This window comes from Myxocyprinus asiaticus, chromosome 34 (assembly GCF_019703515.2).
Source record: "Myxocyprinus asiaticus isolate MX2 ecotype Aquarium Trade chromosome 34, UBuf_Myxa_2, whole genome shotgun sequence".
Taxonomy (NCBI): domain Eukaryota; kingdom Metazoa; phylum Chordata; class Actinopteri; order Cypriniformes; family Catostomidae; genus Myxocyprinus; species Myxocyprinus asiaticus.
In genome coordinates, this window is record NC_059377.1 from 8,716,869 (window position 1) to 8,733,352 (window position 16,484).

Here is a 16,484-nt window from a genome sequence, read left to right on the forward strand (position 1 = left end):
GAAAAGAAATTGCTTGTCTGTCGTGGGTGAGCATTATTTACCTTCTGTCTGCACCAGTGTTGAGGAAGCCAGTGTACTCTTTTTAGAAAGTAGTCAGCTACATTACAAGCTACTAACAAAAAGTTGCTAACTTCACTGAAGCTATTTAAAGAAGAAACTATTTTTAGATATACATGTTTAACAATGGCATGATATTATTTAATTGACAAGTTCTGATTGCAGAATTAAATAATATATCACTAATTAATTAATAAGGGTGACATTCTCTTTTGAAAATTACCCATGGTTTTACTACAGTAACCATAGTTTAACCATGGCATTTGTAGTAAAACCATAGTTAGTACAAAATTAACTAGGTTACTACAGTCATGGATACTGCAGTATAACTATAATAAAACCATGGGTAATTTTTGTAAGGTTTAAACAAATAAGGTGACAACATTAAATTGAACATAAAATGATACTTAATATAAACCACTGAACTAGAAAACACCCTATTTTGAATAACTGAATTAAAAGTGATGAACAGAAGCAATTAAAGGGACAGTTCTTCCAAAAATGAAAATTCTCGTATCATTTACTCACCCTCATGCCATCTCAGATGTGTATGACTTTCTTTCATCTGCTGAACACAAACAAAGATTTTTAGAAGAATATTTCAGCTCTGTAGGTCCATACAATGCAAGTGGGTGAGAAACTTACCTGAGACTTACCTGAGAAATATTTACTCTCAAAATATTTCATCAATCATGAAATGTGTCCCGTATTTCTGTTGGCTGTTTAAAAGAACTAACGATGACCAATTTGCAAATGAATAATTCTTTTGAATCGGTTCTTTTCAGTGAATTGGCCAAACGGGCTTGCAAAACAATCTGGATTGATTCGTGATTCAGTACAATTCGTTCAGAGCGCTCTCTCACTGAATGATTTGGAGCAGTTTCTCACACAGTAAAACAGTAATGGGATATTTACGAATACAGCGCTGGATACAGTTTAAATTTACCTACAGTCAACTGAAACAAAAGGCTTCAGCTAGTGCTGTGTCATGTGAACAAGGGACTGTTCTAACTGAACGTGTTTTCCATGTAATCATTCGCTAGATGGATGTCTTTTGACAACTGTGTCACATTTCGCAGTGTTTTTAGAAGCTGTGTCAAGTTAAAAAGAACTTCTTCAACTGATAAAAGTGCCCTTTATGTTGTGGTGCGTTTTGCTTTTTTAGTGCGAGAACGTGTCTGTTCTGAACGGTTACTGGAAGAAATACTTTAGCCAATATTTACATGAATGCTACTTATACTCGAGAAAATAATCTCAAAGTCACCAGAATATAATGCTTTGGTGTTTTTGCAAAACAGTTCTCCCGGGGGACCATGCCCCCGGACCCCCCTTGATATAAGGCTTATTAGGTAGATTTCTGTGCATACCCTCAGATTAAATCCTGCAAGTGCCCATATCACCCGCACCTATCATATTGCTTCTGATAACATGGATTAAAGCACTGGAATCTTATGGATTACTTTAATGTGCCTTTATGTGTTTTTTGGAGCTTCAAAGTTCTGGTCAACATTTATTTGCATTGTATGGCTCTACAGAGCTGAGATATTCTTCTAAAATCTTCATTTGTGTTCAGCAGAAGAAAGAAAGTCATACACATCTGGGATGGCATGAGGGTGAGTAAATGATACGAGAATTTTCATTTTTGGGTGAACTATCCTTATAACTAAATATTTCACTTCAAAAAAGAAGGCAATGTCCCTTTAAGGCTGCGCGGGGCTCAAGTGAATCAGTGAATCATTTATGTGAAATAGTTCATTTACACAAACTGTCCGAAAGAACCAATTCTCCCAAATGAATTGTGTTCTCAACACTAAATTAAAGGGAATCGTTTATTTTAACAGATTCATTCATTTACAGGAACTGTTTGAAAGGACCGATTCACAATTTGGTTTTCCCAGCACTAACGAAAGAGGACGGTTTAGGAGCTTTCGGCTCCATTACTACTGTATGTTCACAGTACAATGTGACAAATGTAGCGTTTTGTGATGCTACAGCTAGCACTACTCGTTGTAAATTTTAGCTCATTACACTACTGAAAATATCTGAACTTCTGTCACACTACAAAAACGTAGTTTAGGCAGTAGTAGCATTGCTACTTTTAGTTAACTACTCCCCACTGGTCTTCACCAAACAAAACAAATGTATCGAGACTTTTACATGATAAAAATGCAAACTTTAATTACATACAAATTACATTTTGTTTTCCGAAGTGCCCTTTATGTATTTTCTCATGGAAGACAAATATTACAACACAAAGAGTAACTTTGCTTGACAACATTAACAACCACTGTTAACACTTTACAATAAAGTTCCATTTGTTAATGGATACATTAGTTAACATGAACTAACAATGAACAACACTTTTATAGCATTTATTAATCTTGGTTAATGTTAATTTCAATATATACAACTTTTAAAAATGTATTACTATATGTTAACATTATAGTTGATGCATGAACTAACAATGAACAATTGCATTTTTATTAACTAATATTAACAAAGATTAATAAATGCTGTAAAAATTGATTTGACTTGAGTGGAACCTTATTGTAAAGTGTTACCCTATCACCTGTTATACTATACATATAAACTAGAAATGAACTGGGTTGTAAGACTGCATAGTTATTAGTAAAATTACTGTGAGTGTGAGAGGCACTCACCCCTTGTTGCAAAAGTGAATGACCTTGGCTGGTGATGTGAAATTTGTGAAATCACAAACTGCACTTACATTTGAAACCAATGGATCTTTAAAAAAAATATTTCACATTAAGAATATGAGTGCAATACACACAACATGGCTGAAATGGATCTGAGCTACACCGACTGTATTGTGGCGGTGTAATTTTATGTATTTTCTGATATCGAGGTACTCTACAGTTCAACAATATTCATACACATTTCCTCCTTTGCACTTTTAAACATAAAAACTTGAAATGGCACACATCATAAAGTCTCATAAAAATAGCTTTCTTTGTACATCAGAGTATATGAATTTTCAGACAGTTAAAACCTAAAGGATATCTACCAAGTTAAAAATAACATTAATATTAATGATAATAATAATAAACAAATAAAAAAAAACACATTTACAGTATTGGACACTTTTCACAGATCAAGCTCTGGAGGTAACAATGCCTCAAATTCATATTTGTGCTGCATGCAAATGTATTTCAGCATTTTAATTCCAATGGAAAACACCATATCTATAACACACATTATTGCAATGATATTTTTATGTTCTTTTTCTTCCACTCCGGTGAAATCCTTTGGATGGTACAGTTCAGAAATTAAGTGAAATGTGAATTAGCTGTACTTTTATCCTTAAAAGTAAAAATGAGTCAAAATTCTGTAACTACTAGCATTAATTTCCATCAACAGCACAATACTGAAAAATAACTTCTAACTTCTGGACTGTATTGCTCATTGGAAACTTTTTGGGCGAACTGAAACTTATTGACCATTTAACAATCATGCATGAGGTTTTAAAAATGAGGTATGTCAACTTTTGGCCATTTGAATTCGATTTGTGAACAGCCGATGATGGACCAGACTGTTGCTTGGAGTCCAAGTAACAAGTCTTTTAGCTTCAGCATACTGAATGTTAGAAATGCATGCGATAATGTTTATATTTCCGTTAGTGTTATTTTGTATGCATCTGCGAAGTTCTCGATACTCAGGATAAATGTGTCCTCATTAGAGTAGTGCTCGATGATATTATCATCCATGTTTACCAGGATCCTGTGTTGGAGAGAACAAACTCATACAGTAAAGGACTCTTTGTTCATTAATTGTCACATTAGTCACATCAGTGGATCTCAACTTATTTTACTTCAGGACTCAGATTTTACATTGGACATCAAGTGGTGACCCAGCACAGTACCTAATATAACCCTTATTAATGTAGTCTGGGTTATATTTTCTTTTACTGTGCGTTCTTTTTTTTGTGGTTGTCTAGAATGAGAGCATGTCAAACAACCTGTCTATGTTTGTATCTGCTAATTTTTTAGCCACTGCCAATTGATAGATGAGTTTGCACAAAAATAGTGTAGAGGCCTTTGACGTCAACAGCAAAAGGTATGGGATGTGTGTCCTCGATTTTAAAAGTTAATAAGCTAATTTATTGTGCTGTCCTATTTATGCATGATTATATGGTTAGCTGAGTTTTATTATTTGCATTTAGCATGGTTTTTCCCTGCTATCCATGACACCATCAGAACAGACCTGACCCCCATTTTTGGGTCACGACACACCAGTTGAAAACCACTGTTTTAGATATTTTGATTTTCAATCAATCGCTTACCCTTTCTTGCTCTTCTTGTAAATCTTGGCCATCCTTTCGATGGGCACACCATATTTCTCAGAAATCTATGAGGATGAAACAAAATTATATATCAAAGCTAGGCTTGGATGGACATTTAGTATGTATTATAAACACTGAGAGGAACACCAGAACATCATTGTCAGTGCAATCTAGACCTACTTAAATACATTTATCAAACTTTAAATAACAAATCTGAACCCTTTATTTCTGCACGTGTAATATTGGTAAGCAGTGTAGGGGCAGGGGTGTAAATGTTTGCTCTGACCATGATTCGGTTACGATTCTTTACTAAAAGATGCATCATGAAAGACACAAATGTAACTGGTTGAAGAGTTTTCTCCTGGAAGTACATTATATGGCCAAAGGTTTGTGGACACCATATGTGCTTGATGAACATTTGATTTCAAAATCTTGGGCATCAATTTCCCCCTTTGCTGTAATAACAGCTTCCACTCTTTTGGGAAGGCTTTCCACTCTACTGTATGTAGTAACATGGCTGCAGGGATTTGCTCTCATTCAGACACAAGGCTATCAGTGAGGTCAGGAACTGATGTTGGTCGATGGGGCCTGACTTACAGTTGCTGTTCCAGTTCACCCCAGAAGTGATCAGTGGGGTTCAGGTCTGGGCTTTGTGTAGGCCAGTCAATTTCTGCCACACCAGACACAGTAAACCATTTCTTTATGGACCTCACTTTGTTCACAGGGGCATTGTCATGCTGGAACAGAAAAGGGCTATCCCCAAACAGTTGCCACAAATTTGGAAGCACACAAAGCCCAAGCCATAACATAAAGAAACATTAAGATTTTTCTTTACTGGATTTAATGGAGTGACCAAGTTCATTAATTAGAAGGGGGTGTCCACAAACTTTTGGCCATATAGTCTACATTAGGGTCTAGATCTGGATTTTTACAACTGAAAATAGGTCAACAATTTTTTTTTGGGTAAGAAATTAACATGTAATATTTTCAGAATTATTATAGTGGTTTTATTAAAAATGTTGCAATCTTGGCATTGAATTTTCATTCAGAAAGATGCATTTTCATGCATCCCTGCTACATCACCTCTAATAAATTCCCTGACACTTCAGTAGTTTAGAGTAGCATGCCCTCTATAGAAACAGACACTCACTGCATCCATCAGTCCTCTGAGAGTAGGCATTCGCAGCATCAGAGCATCAAACACCTCATCTGACTCCTTCCTCACATACAGGAGAACTGCAATAACATACAGCATTATATGCTTATTCTAGAGCTTTATATTAATCCCAATTAAGTAATCTGATGTTATTACTCTTTAGTTCTGAATTTAACCCTCTGATGCATGAATTATTAAATCCCAAATTTTATTTTCAAAATGATGTATTTTGAGAGAGTTACACGTGGCAAATATTCCAGTAGTACAATATCACTTTCGTCAGTCATGTTACATTTATGTTGACATAAATAAAAAACACAATGACATATAAAGATGACAGTCAAATAGATTTTTGAGTAAGAGTCAAAGTTTGACAGTAACATCAAACTCTGAGTGGTTAAATAGGTTGTAGATATATGTGGTAGGCATCATGCATCAGAAGGTTAATTCCATATTCTATTCAAATTAAATGAAAACCATAGCCATAAAACTGCACTGTGTTATGATCTCATTAGCAGAGGCAATTCAGAACATGTTATAAATGGAGAAAGTGTTAAACTGTAGTATAGGACAAGTCATTCTCTATCTTTATTTAAAAAATCTGATTTAACCCTTTAAGCTCTGAAAGTGTTTTTAAAGATTTCCTGTTTCAGTAGCATGCCAAAAATTAAAGGCTTATAACACTACAAAAAAAACAAAAAAACAAAAACAAAACAGGGCCAATTGTTTGGTATCATTTTAAAGGAAAATTAAAAAAGAAATTATGATATAAATTATGATACATTTTGAGACTCTCAGCTTAAGAAAGTGCTGAAAAATCACAAAGAAAAACTTGAGCCAAAAATTAACTTTTTTATTTTTCTGATTTGACATTATATATCTCAGGGTGTAAATAAGGTGGCTCCGAAAAACTGATTTTGTTTTGTTCCCAATCATGTCACCTGTAACAGTAACATTTTGTGTTGATATGACAAAGCAATCAAAAAGTTAATGTATTACAAAAATAATTTATCCTAGTGTCCAAAAACGTCTCTAAACAAATAAAAACTAGAGCTGTCAGGGTTGCCTGGGTAGCTCAGCGAGCATTGACGCTGACTACCACCCCTGAAGTCACGAATTCAAATCCAGGGTGTGCTGAGCGACTCCAGCCATGTCTCCTAAGCAACCAAATTGGCCCGGTTGCTAGGGAGGGTAGAGTCACATGGGGTAACCTCCTCATGGTCGTAATTAGTGGTTCTCGCTCTCAATGGGGCACGTGGTAAGTTGTGCGTGGATCGCAGAGAGTAGCATGAGCCTCCACATGCTGTGAGTCTCCGCGGTGTCATGCACAGCGAGCCACGTGATAAGATGCGCGGATTGACTGTCTCAGAAGTGGAGGCAGCTGAGACTTGTCCTCCGCCACCCGGATTGAGGTGAGTAACCGCACCACCACGAGGACCTAGTAAGTAGTGGGAATTGGCCATTCCAAATTGGGGAGAAAAGGGGAGAAAAAAAAAAAACTAGAGCTGTCAGAATTAATGCGTTAACATATTTAACAAATTAAAAAAGTTTAACGTTTTAATTATTTATCACGATTAACGTATTTACCGTTAATACGGCATAACACTTGGGTGAAGGGTGGAACCTTTGTAATGTGTCCACCCGGAGTCATTACACTGACGCACACACCACAAACAGACACAGCGCCAGAGCCCTTCTATCAAGTAGAGCCTACAAGCTTAGCAAAAAATAGCATAATGTGGCGGTCCAATTGACATTCTATGACATACTGTCGTAATACTCTCCTATGATAGAGCCGCGGAGGTTATCTCGATAAATAAAAAAGTCTCTGACAGCACTTCCCTGTCAGTGATAAAATGATCAAGACGGGAGCTCTTAGCGCTATTTGATGTACAAAACAAGCCCAGATGGGACTTGTAAGGTGCATTTTAAGTACAACAGAAGCAAGTCAAGTCTTAACTATCACCAAAATGCAGAATGAGAAGTTTTTTGTCTCTGAGCGCTTTTCATGGTGAGTTCAAAGCTTGACTCTGGCGTTGACGCTCTGACGTGAATAATGAACACAGCTTCACGATTGCTGTAACAAAGCGGATAGTCACAGTCTACCGGCAGATTAATATTACGGAGGATGAGAGTTTACGAGATTTAATGCCCATTGCAATGAATATGCAACCTATGGGGAAACTAGATCTTTCAATTAGTCAAACTCCCACATAGACTTTGGGAAATGTTTAATGTTACTCACATTGTTACTATTTTTGTGCATTTCTTGTGGAAGGTTTTGTTTGAAAAATGTTAATAAGGCATTTATATTGTTACATATTGTTTTGTTTTCTTTCCTAAGATGGAAATAAATGCATTTTGACAAGAAAATAAGAATATATACACACACAAATGCACGCACTTACTCACAGTGAAATCACCGCATGACAACAAGTGTCAAACACGCTTCAATTCAAGTGGCCTGCTAGCTCATTTCTGAAGCGTAGGATGGCAGGGGATCGCAACATTTCACTGAACAATCAGTTAGCACTTTACTCGTGAAAATAAATGAGCCTTCCCCTGTCATCTGTATGTTTTGGAGCACAATTTGCTCACTTCAAAAACGGAATGAAACAGCGCCACATGGGTCAATTATCAACACGGCTTAATCATAGCAGCACGAAGGCAGAGCAAGTGTGGGAATTCGCAGACTAGTCTCAACCGTGCAACAGACTATTTTTAAATGCACTTGTGAACCAGTGTGATGTGTGGCGGGAATAGCAAAACCCGTTTGAATGCAGTACAGGATTGTCTGTTGCAAATCTCCAAATGTCTCAGTGAAGAAAGTAGCTTAAAACAAACAGCCCCCACATTCTAAACGGCACTAAATAAATTAGAAGACTTTTCAATTCTCAAATCACAGCGCTTACAAAAATGTACCATGGATTTACTGTAGTAACACTAACAGTACTGTATTACCTATGGTAGTTGATGCAGAAAAACTTTCTAAATGTATTTAGACTGCTGGGGGTTTTTTTTATTTATTTTTTTCATTTTTTTTTTCATTACAAAAATGCCATAGTTCTTTATATAGAAGCCATAGTTACTAATCATGTTAGTGAGGAGCCATGCATGGTTTTACCTATAGTTACCATGAACTATTACAAATATCATTGTTAAAACTAGGAATTCTATGGAAGGACTATGGTGCATTTTCATAATTATGGACCAAGCTATCAGTTTCCCATCTGTGTAAAATCTGTTATCTTGTAATGCTCTCTGATTGTAGGAAAATGTAAGCTGTTTTGTTTGCCTTCATAAATTCCAAGAGATGACTGTAGTTTAATTAGTAGGAGCCTGATGAAAGGAATCGTTAAAGAAGACCCAACTTAGTCACACTCTCAGAATATTTCAATTTTAGCCATATAAAAATTAGCATGTAATATTATTTGCTTGGGTGCTACCAAAGCAGGTGCTGGTGCAACATTTTCAAAGGGCCCTTTGAAGGCACAAATAAACCCTGATGTGGCCCAGGCTGAAATTGTGTTTGACACCCGTTTTAATCTATTCTTTGACCAACACGCGTTAATACAGGTCCAGCGTTGCGGGCTTGTAGACGTGCGCACAATAGCACCGCTGCTGAAAAAAATCCTAGGGAAAACACTGCACGAGTAACGAGATCTCATTCAGTTCCATTCTGTGTCATTTGAGTCATCATTGAGTCTGTGTCATGTACTTGGTGCCATCTCCTAGTGGTCATACGTAGAGTAAACGATCCTCTCTGCCCATGTTTGGATGACTTCCACCTCTGATTGCAGCGATTTGAATCCTAATATGATTGGTTTAGTGTTCCATGATGCTGGACAATGTACTACATCATATCCGATGATGTCATCTGATCTTGGCAAGCTAATGTGTTTTTAGCCAGATAGCACATTATGTGCTGTGTGCACATTGTGCTTCATGTGGATTATCTAATGATCTATGCATCCGATTATGTTGTGTGTGGGTTTGTTTTAATGAAAATCGTCTTCTCTAAGCAATGGTATGTGATATTTTATGTTCTGTTTATTTTTCATGAAGTTATAAGTGAAAACGCGCCTTAAAAGCCCCATGTAACATGTATGTCAAAGACATATACTTAGCTATTATTCGCTATATTTCTATCTGTGAGGCTGGTTGTATTCTACTCTTTGTGAGTTTTCCAATGACATATGGCTATTTGATCAGTTTGATGTTTTTACCGATTACAATAATATGTACAGTCCAAAATTATAAATAAATTATCAAAATGGAACACTTCTGATTTGTCTGCAAATTTCAAAGCACTTGTTCAAATTTTGGTCATAATGCCTACATGCATTGAAAAGTACAGCTGGCGGGCCAATCCGAGCTTAAAAGGTAAAAGGTGAAGTGTGTCATTTTTGCACAACAACTAGCACCAAAAAAATTGTTTGTAAGTATTTTCAAACATATGTAAGCCCACATAGGCCATTGTCATTATTTCTCCTTTTCTTGTTATTATTTGTCTTCTTTTCTTGCAATCATCACTTATTTTATGGCCTCTGGGCTTCCATACTGTATGTTTGGAGAAGTCATTATTTTTGCAATTCCATTTGGTGGCATGAATGGAGCAGAAATGACACACTTCAGCAATAAATGTGTTGTTTTTAGACTGAGTGTGTCCTACATTGACCTCTCTTCTGTGTGTCCTCTCTCATCTGTTTGTGAGGGGGTGGGCAGAAGTCTTCCTCAGATGAGCGGAACATCCTCTTCACCAGCACACTTCTAACATGAACACACACAAACACAATCAATGACTTTGATTTATGTTACTGAAGTAACAAAATTATTAAATCAATTATGAAAAAATAGTACAAGTAGTTACCAGTGTTAATTAATATTTTTAAAGATCCCTGTAATCTACCATTGTATGAATTAGGGCTGAGCGATGCATTGAATATTCGTGATGTATTAACAATGATTCAACATAGCAACATAGTGACTATTATAATGATGTTCATGCACTTTTTATTATTATTATTATCAGTTAAAGAAAGCATCATGAGGCTAATTTTGCGAATCGTGATCACCAATTTGTGATTATGAGAGCTTTAAATTTAATTCTGTAGCAAAAAGGCATTAGAGTTGGTACATTTGATAATGTATAGATAATAATTTAATTAAAAATTGTACATTTGGGGGCCTGGTAGCTCAGCGAGTATACCACCTCTGGAGTCATGAGTTCGAATCCAGGGTGAGATGAGTGACCCTAGCCAGGTCTCCTAAGCAACCAAATTGGCTCGGTTGCTAGGGAGGGTAGAGTCACTTGGGGTAACCTCCTCATGGTCGCGATTAGTGGTTCTCGCTCTCAATGGGGCATGTGGTAAGTTGTGCGTGGATTGCGGAGAGTAGCATGAGCCTCCACATGCTGTAAGTCTTTGCGGTGTCATGCACAATGAGCCACGTGATAAGATGCGCGGATTGGCTGTCTCAGAAGCAGAGGCAACTGAGACTTGTCCTCCGCCACCTGGATTGAGGTGAGTAACCGCACCACCACAAGGACCTACTAAGTAGTGGGAATTGGGCATTCCAAATTGGGAGAAAAGGGGATAAAAAAAATACAAAAATAAAATAAAAAACCTGCACATTTTATCAACTAATTGCTTGCGTCATCACACAAAAATGTTAAATGGAAGAACCTGTGTAGCATTTTTCTAAATATATGTAAGTACATATTACTGTTTATTACCAAGTATTTTTATATTGGTGTATTTAAATGAAAATGATTAAATATCTTTTTTTGTGGAAAAAAATGCTTTGATTATTTTTTATCGAGAATTTAACTATATTTTACATGAAACATTTTAAATCTATTTGGCTATAGTGGCTGTTTCATTTAAATTATGGTTCCTATGATTGTAAACAAATTCACAATTTTTAAGCAATACATAAATATAGAGAAATAAGGCTGGAAAATAGCAAGGTATAACCTAGTGTGAATGCTACTTTCAGTACATTTAATATGTTTAAAAAAACGTCTTACTTCATATTAGGTGTCTTCAACTACTATGCACTAACATCAAAATGCATTCAATACAATGTACTTATTGTGCAACTACATGTTGATCTGCAAAATTCTCAAAAGATTCACATTTGCTGCTACTGAGGTTGAGGTATGGCTATATTTAGGGCAAGGTTAACAGTTATTATACAGATATAATTAAATGCAGTTACTTTAAATGTAGGTAAAATGCAACAACATGTATGTACATAATAAGTACATTGTATCAAATTCTTAAGTACATACTGTAGTAGTTAAAGACATCTAATATAAAGTGGGTCCAAAAAATTCTTTACTCACCCCTCTCGCTCAATTTCCTCTGTATTAAATGCAAATACCTGGAAAGAATTGTATACAAAGTTTTGAATTGGTATCTATCTTTTGTAAACATTTACACTCTCAATCATCTGTAACATTTAGAGCAAACCTTATTATACACTCTACAATGAGCAGTCCAGCAGATATCACTCCTAATAAACAAATGTCTCCTAAGTATCCAAGATACACAGACTCACAGGCTTTATGAGGAAGGTAACAGTGACCTTTCATGTTTGCTTTTGAAAGGTCAGTCATTCTCTAATAAGTCTCAGTCTCATTAGACACATAATGGAGCACTAAGGTCATGACAATTCTTTAATGAGGTTCTACAACATTTCTGAGATTTCAGGAAGACCATGAAGGCTGACCAAGAGGCATGTACATCCGTCTGCAAAATGGCACAGGACTTTTAAAACAAAAAGCCTGTGATCTGGTCTCTGAGTGCGTTTTGTGACTAGAAATCTGACTCGTACCTGGCCTGCCCTCTGTAAGTTCCCAAAGTGCACATCTGGTATAAACAGAACCGGTTGGGCATCCAAATCAGTCATTGTTTTAAAGGTAGCATCACACTTTTTCGGGACAGAAACTGCCCCAACACCTCCTTCTTTTCCTGATGAGATGATGCAAGAACATATTTATCTTTTATAATAGGCACTTTCCATGAAAACGGTACAAAACAGGATTTGAAATTTTTAAAAAATAAAATAAAAGAATAAAAAGGATTTTCAACAAATAGTCAGTGAAGAAGATCCTTAACCTTCAGACTGCCTTAAGTGGTCAAAATAAATATTATATTAGCTGTTTTATATTGTATTTATTCTATTTATTTTTGTAACCCTGTTACCAAAATGTGGGACATGTCAAAATACAGTTAAAAACCCTGATTTGTGTGATTCCGTTATTTTCTAGCAATAAACATTAATTGAACATAACAATTAATTAAATAAAACAAATTATAAATATGAAAAATATACACAACAGGGTTGCAAGTAACAAGGTTGCAGATTTAGCCTAATTTAAGCTATTACTCAGTTTGGGTCCAAATGTTGGTTTGTAGTTACTGATAAACTTTTATTTCCCATAAATTAAAGAAAAATAATTATTTGATTAATTTCCCAGGCCTGTGCCTGGGTTACTTTTGAAATCTGATCAAATATGAAATATTTAAATTTAAATGTATTTAATGACATTGCTGATGATTAATTTTATTTTTGAAAAGTGCTACTGAGTTAATTGCAGGTTATAGGCAGTATACAAATATAAATATATACAAGTTTTTAACCAATACAACAACATTTTAACACAGCCCGCGTTGATTATAAATGAACCAATCACAAGAACGCATTTTTCTCTAGACTACATCAAGGTGCTAAATCTACAGTGACGGTTTACCTTTGCAATTGTCGTGCGCGATCAATTTCGTGAGCAAAATATGAAGAGACATCTGCCGTTTCCGGACTACTTCAAGAGTAAGCAGACAAGAGACATTAATCTCACAAGTTCAAAGCTCAGTTTTGGAGGATGCCAGCACATCAGAGGCCCGCCCGGTTTCTCCATCCTTGCTCTCTCTACATCCAGCACAGCCACTGTTCATGCGAATGCTGCAGGAATCTTACAAGCTAATCAACCAATAATAAAGGTAATGTCGTTGTCTTTAATGAAATTTAGGAAAACTCAAGTCTCCTCATCAGTCCAAGTGCTCTTCTCCGTTATGTTGTTTGTTGTGAGGACAGATGTGATGTAAATTCTGTCACGTGACACAACATTTTTGGCGTTAATGCCTTTTTTCTCGACGAAAAGTGTTTCTAAACTACAAGAAAATAAGAATATATAGTGTCAAATCTGCGATTAATCGCAATTAACTACAAAAAAGTATGCGATTAATCGCGATTAAACATTTTAATCAACTGACAGCACAAAATTTTATGTACCGACAACATGCGTTATTATCATTCAGGGAGCAAACGTGAGTCTTAGTTTTTTTTTCTTATGGTTTTATGTTTTCTTAGTATACATAATGTGTGATATGTCTACCTCTGTATGTGAAATGTAGCCTAATGGTCCGGTGGGTTAAAATTATGGCCCCAACACCCCCCTTGTTTTGATGCGTTCCGCGATCCATGGTAACCAAGTTGTAAAATTGGCTATAACTTTACACAGAAAAAGTTAGTAAGTGATTTTATCACACTACAATCTTGTTAACACACATATTGTTTATGTCTTGTGGCTATACTTTTGAAACGGTGAGTATTTTAACATTTATGGATTGTCCCCATTTACCATTGTAAGTGCCTCACTGGAACCATGATTTTTGCTTTTTTTTTAAAGAAATGGAGAGATGAGTCTAAATGTTTTTTTGTGGTAATCAATATTATGCCACAAATGCTGTCGATTGATTTTAATTTATACTGAACCTGGAATATTCCTTCAAGTGAGAATATTTTTGACAGTTTTTCAATGTTTCAGGCATCAGACCTTTTGTCTTTTTGCGGTTTTGTTTCCTCTCCTCATCTCTGATCTTCCTCTCTGCTCCCTGTGAACCGCACAAACACAGACAGGAAGAGAGAAAGAGATAATGAGAAACTTTCACACTTAAAAATGTACAAATGTCCTAACATTTATACCAAAATATCAAAGCAAGTGTCATCTGCAAATAAATGAAGCTAGAGCATTTTTCTGAACTATATATGAAGTCAGTTCTCCTCAAGTGAACACAGGTGTCATTCAGCACATTATGAACATGTTCCACTAACATTTCACAACCAAAAAGCATAACATACATTTTGTCTTCATTTTGAACAGTGTTTATATAATTTACTGAATATATGCATGTGCTAAATCTTTTTAAATAAATGCCACTTGATTTGATATTTTGTTATTTAATGCAGACATTTTAAGAGTGACTTAAGCTTCCAAATACTTTTTATGAGGATGAAATTGGTTCTGCGAGGTAACTGTATTGATCAACAACCACAAGGTGGCGCTAGAGAATTGTAACTGCATTTGTAGAACAGCACACACCCTCTTGCCTTGTCTTTACAATGTCAGAATTCAGACAACTGACCCACTTTCTCTGCAGATCAGATGCATACTCTTAACTGTTTTGCAGTGAATATTCCCTTAAATTGATTGATCAAGCTATTTTAATACTAAAGGAAATAATGTCTTCTTTTTACAGATCTCCATGACAGCTTTACAGATACATTTCAATGTTGGAAAAATGTACATACCGGTTCAAAAGTTAAAAGTTTACCTTATCGCAGAAGACCTTGATCTGGCAATAGGCTCTGTGCAGGGGTTTGTTACTGCGGTTGTTGTAGCTGTAGGTGTCGATCTGAATCATGAGTGGAAGACCCTTCACTCCCTTCTGAGAAGAGAAATCTGTGCTCAGACAGTTCACCGTGATAAAGATCTACAATCAGAGAAAAAGACACAAACACACTGGTCAGTCCACTAAACAGTCCTCAGTGTGTTTGAACAATAAACAAACAAGTAACACAATCAGTTTTATTTCACTCTTTGTTTAGATTATCATAGTTTTAAATTAGTAATAATATATTACTAATAGTAATAATAATTTTATTATGGATTTTCATGGTTTAACATTTTAAGCTATGAGGTTGTTTTTAAAGATTTCCTGTAGACTTTAAAGATTTTCTGCAAACATTGCATGCTCTTCCGTGACTGGAGTGGGTTCAGCAGATGACAGGAAGAGCCAAGTGTCCAGCTTGGCTGCTCTTTTTCAACTCCTCCCCCGACTGCAACCGGCAAATCTTGCCGATCGGTAAATCGAGATGCAGTTCAAGTTGAACACACCTAACGTATTTGTAGCCAGACAGCAAGATGCCAGAAAGCCAGATGCTGTGTGCACATTGTGCTTCGTGTGGGTTATCTAATGATCTATGCATCTGATTACTTTGATTGTGGTCTTGTTTTAAAGATAATCGCCTCCTCTACATAATGGTATGTGATGATTTATGTTCTGTTTATTTTTTGTTAAGTTATATGCCAAAAAGCTGCATATGATCAACACCTGTTCACATGTAACATGTATGTCAAAGACATGTTCATTACTTAGCTATTACTCGCAATATTTTTGTCTGTGAGTAAATCAAAGGCTGGTTGTATTCTACTCTTTGAGAGTTTTCCAACAACATATGACACATGGCTATTTGATCAGTTGGATGTTTTTACCGATTAGACTAATGTGTACAGTGTAAAATTATTAATAAATTATCAAAACGGAACACTTCTGATTTGTCTGCAAGTTTCAAAGCACTTGTTCATTTTTGGTCATAATGCCTACATGCATTATGAAGTAGAGCTTCTGAGCTTTAAAATGATACATATTTTGTGTTGGTCAAGACTGTAGTTATTAACATTTTGATCAAATAAAATTATCGTGGGCCAAGGGTTAATAAAAGTCTGGATCTGGGACAAGGCCAAACATAAATGTACCAAAAATAAATGATGAAGGCCTGGTAAAACATTTCCAATTAAATTTGAATGAGACCTTCATATAAAAAAAAAATTAAAAAAAATGGAATTTGTTCATTTTAATAAAGATCAATGCCAGGGACATGAAAGTGTCTGAAGTTGAAGAAAGA

General features: G+C 35.7%; 1 protein-coding gene across 2 annotated transcripts in view; it reads right to left on the reverse strand.

Moving 5' to 3' along the window:
• Window positions 1–2,219: 2,219 nt before the first annotated feature.
• The window catches only part of LOC127424839 (grainyhead-like protein 2 homolog), a 47,286-nt gene continuing 33,021 nt past the window's right edge, over window positions 2,220–16,484 (reverse strand). The window contains exons 9-16 of one of the 2 annotated variants that reach the window (XM_051670311.1): window positions 15,131–15,289; window positions 14,353–14,410; window positions 12,351–12,487; window positions 11,860–11,897; window positions 10,192–10,283; window positions 5,508–5,593; window positions 4,358–4,422; window positions 2,220–3,795 (exon numbers count right to left, since the gene is read on the reverse strand). In XM_051670311.1, coding sequence (XP_051526271.1) covers window positions 3,681–3,795; window positions 4,358–4,422; window positions 5,508–5,593; window positions 10,192–10,283; window positions 11,860–11,897; window positions 12,351–12,487; window positions 14,353–14,410; window positions 15,131–15,289 — 750 coding nt within the window. In that variant the 3' untranslated portion in view covers window positions 2,220–3,680. Of the gene's footprint in view, window positions 3,796–4,357; window positions 4,423–5,507; window positions 5,594–10,185; window positions 10,284–11,859; window positions 11,898–12,350; window positions 12,488–14,352; window positions 14,411–15,130; window positions 15,290–16,484 lie in introns of both variants that reach the window. The other variant, XM_051670310.1, reaches the window with a different exon arrangement.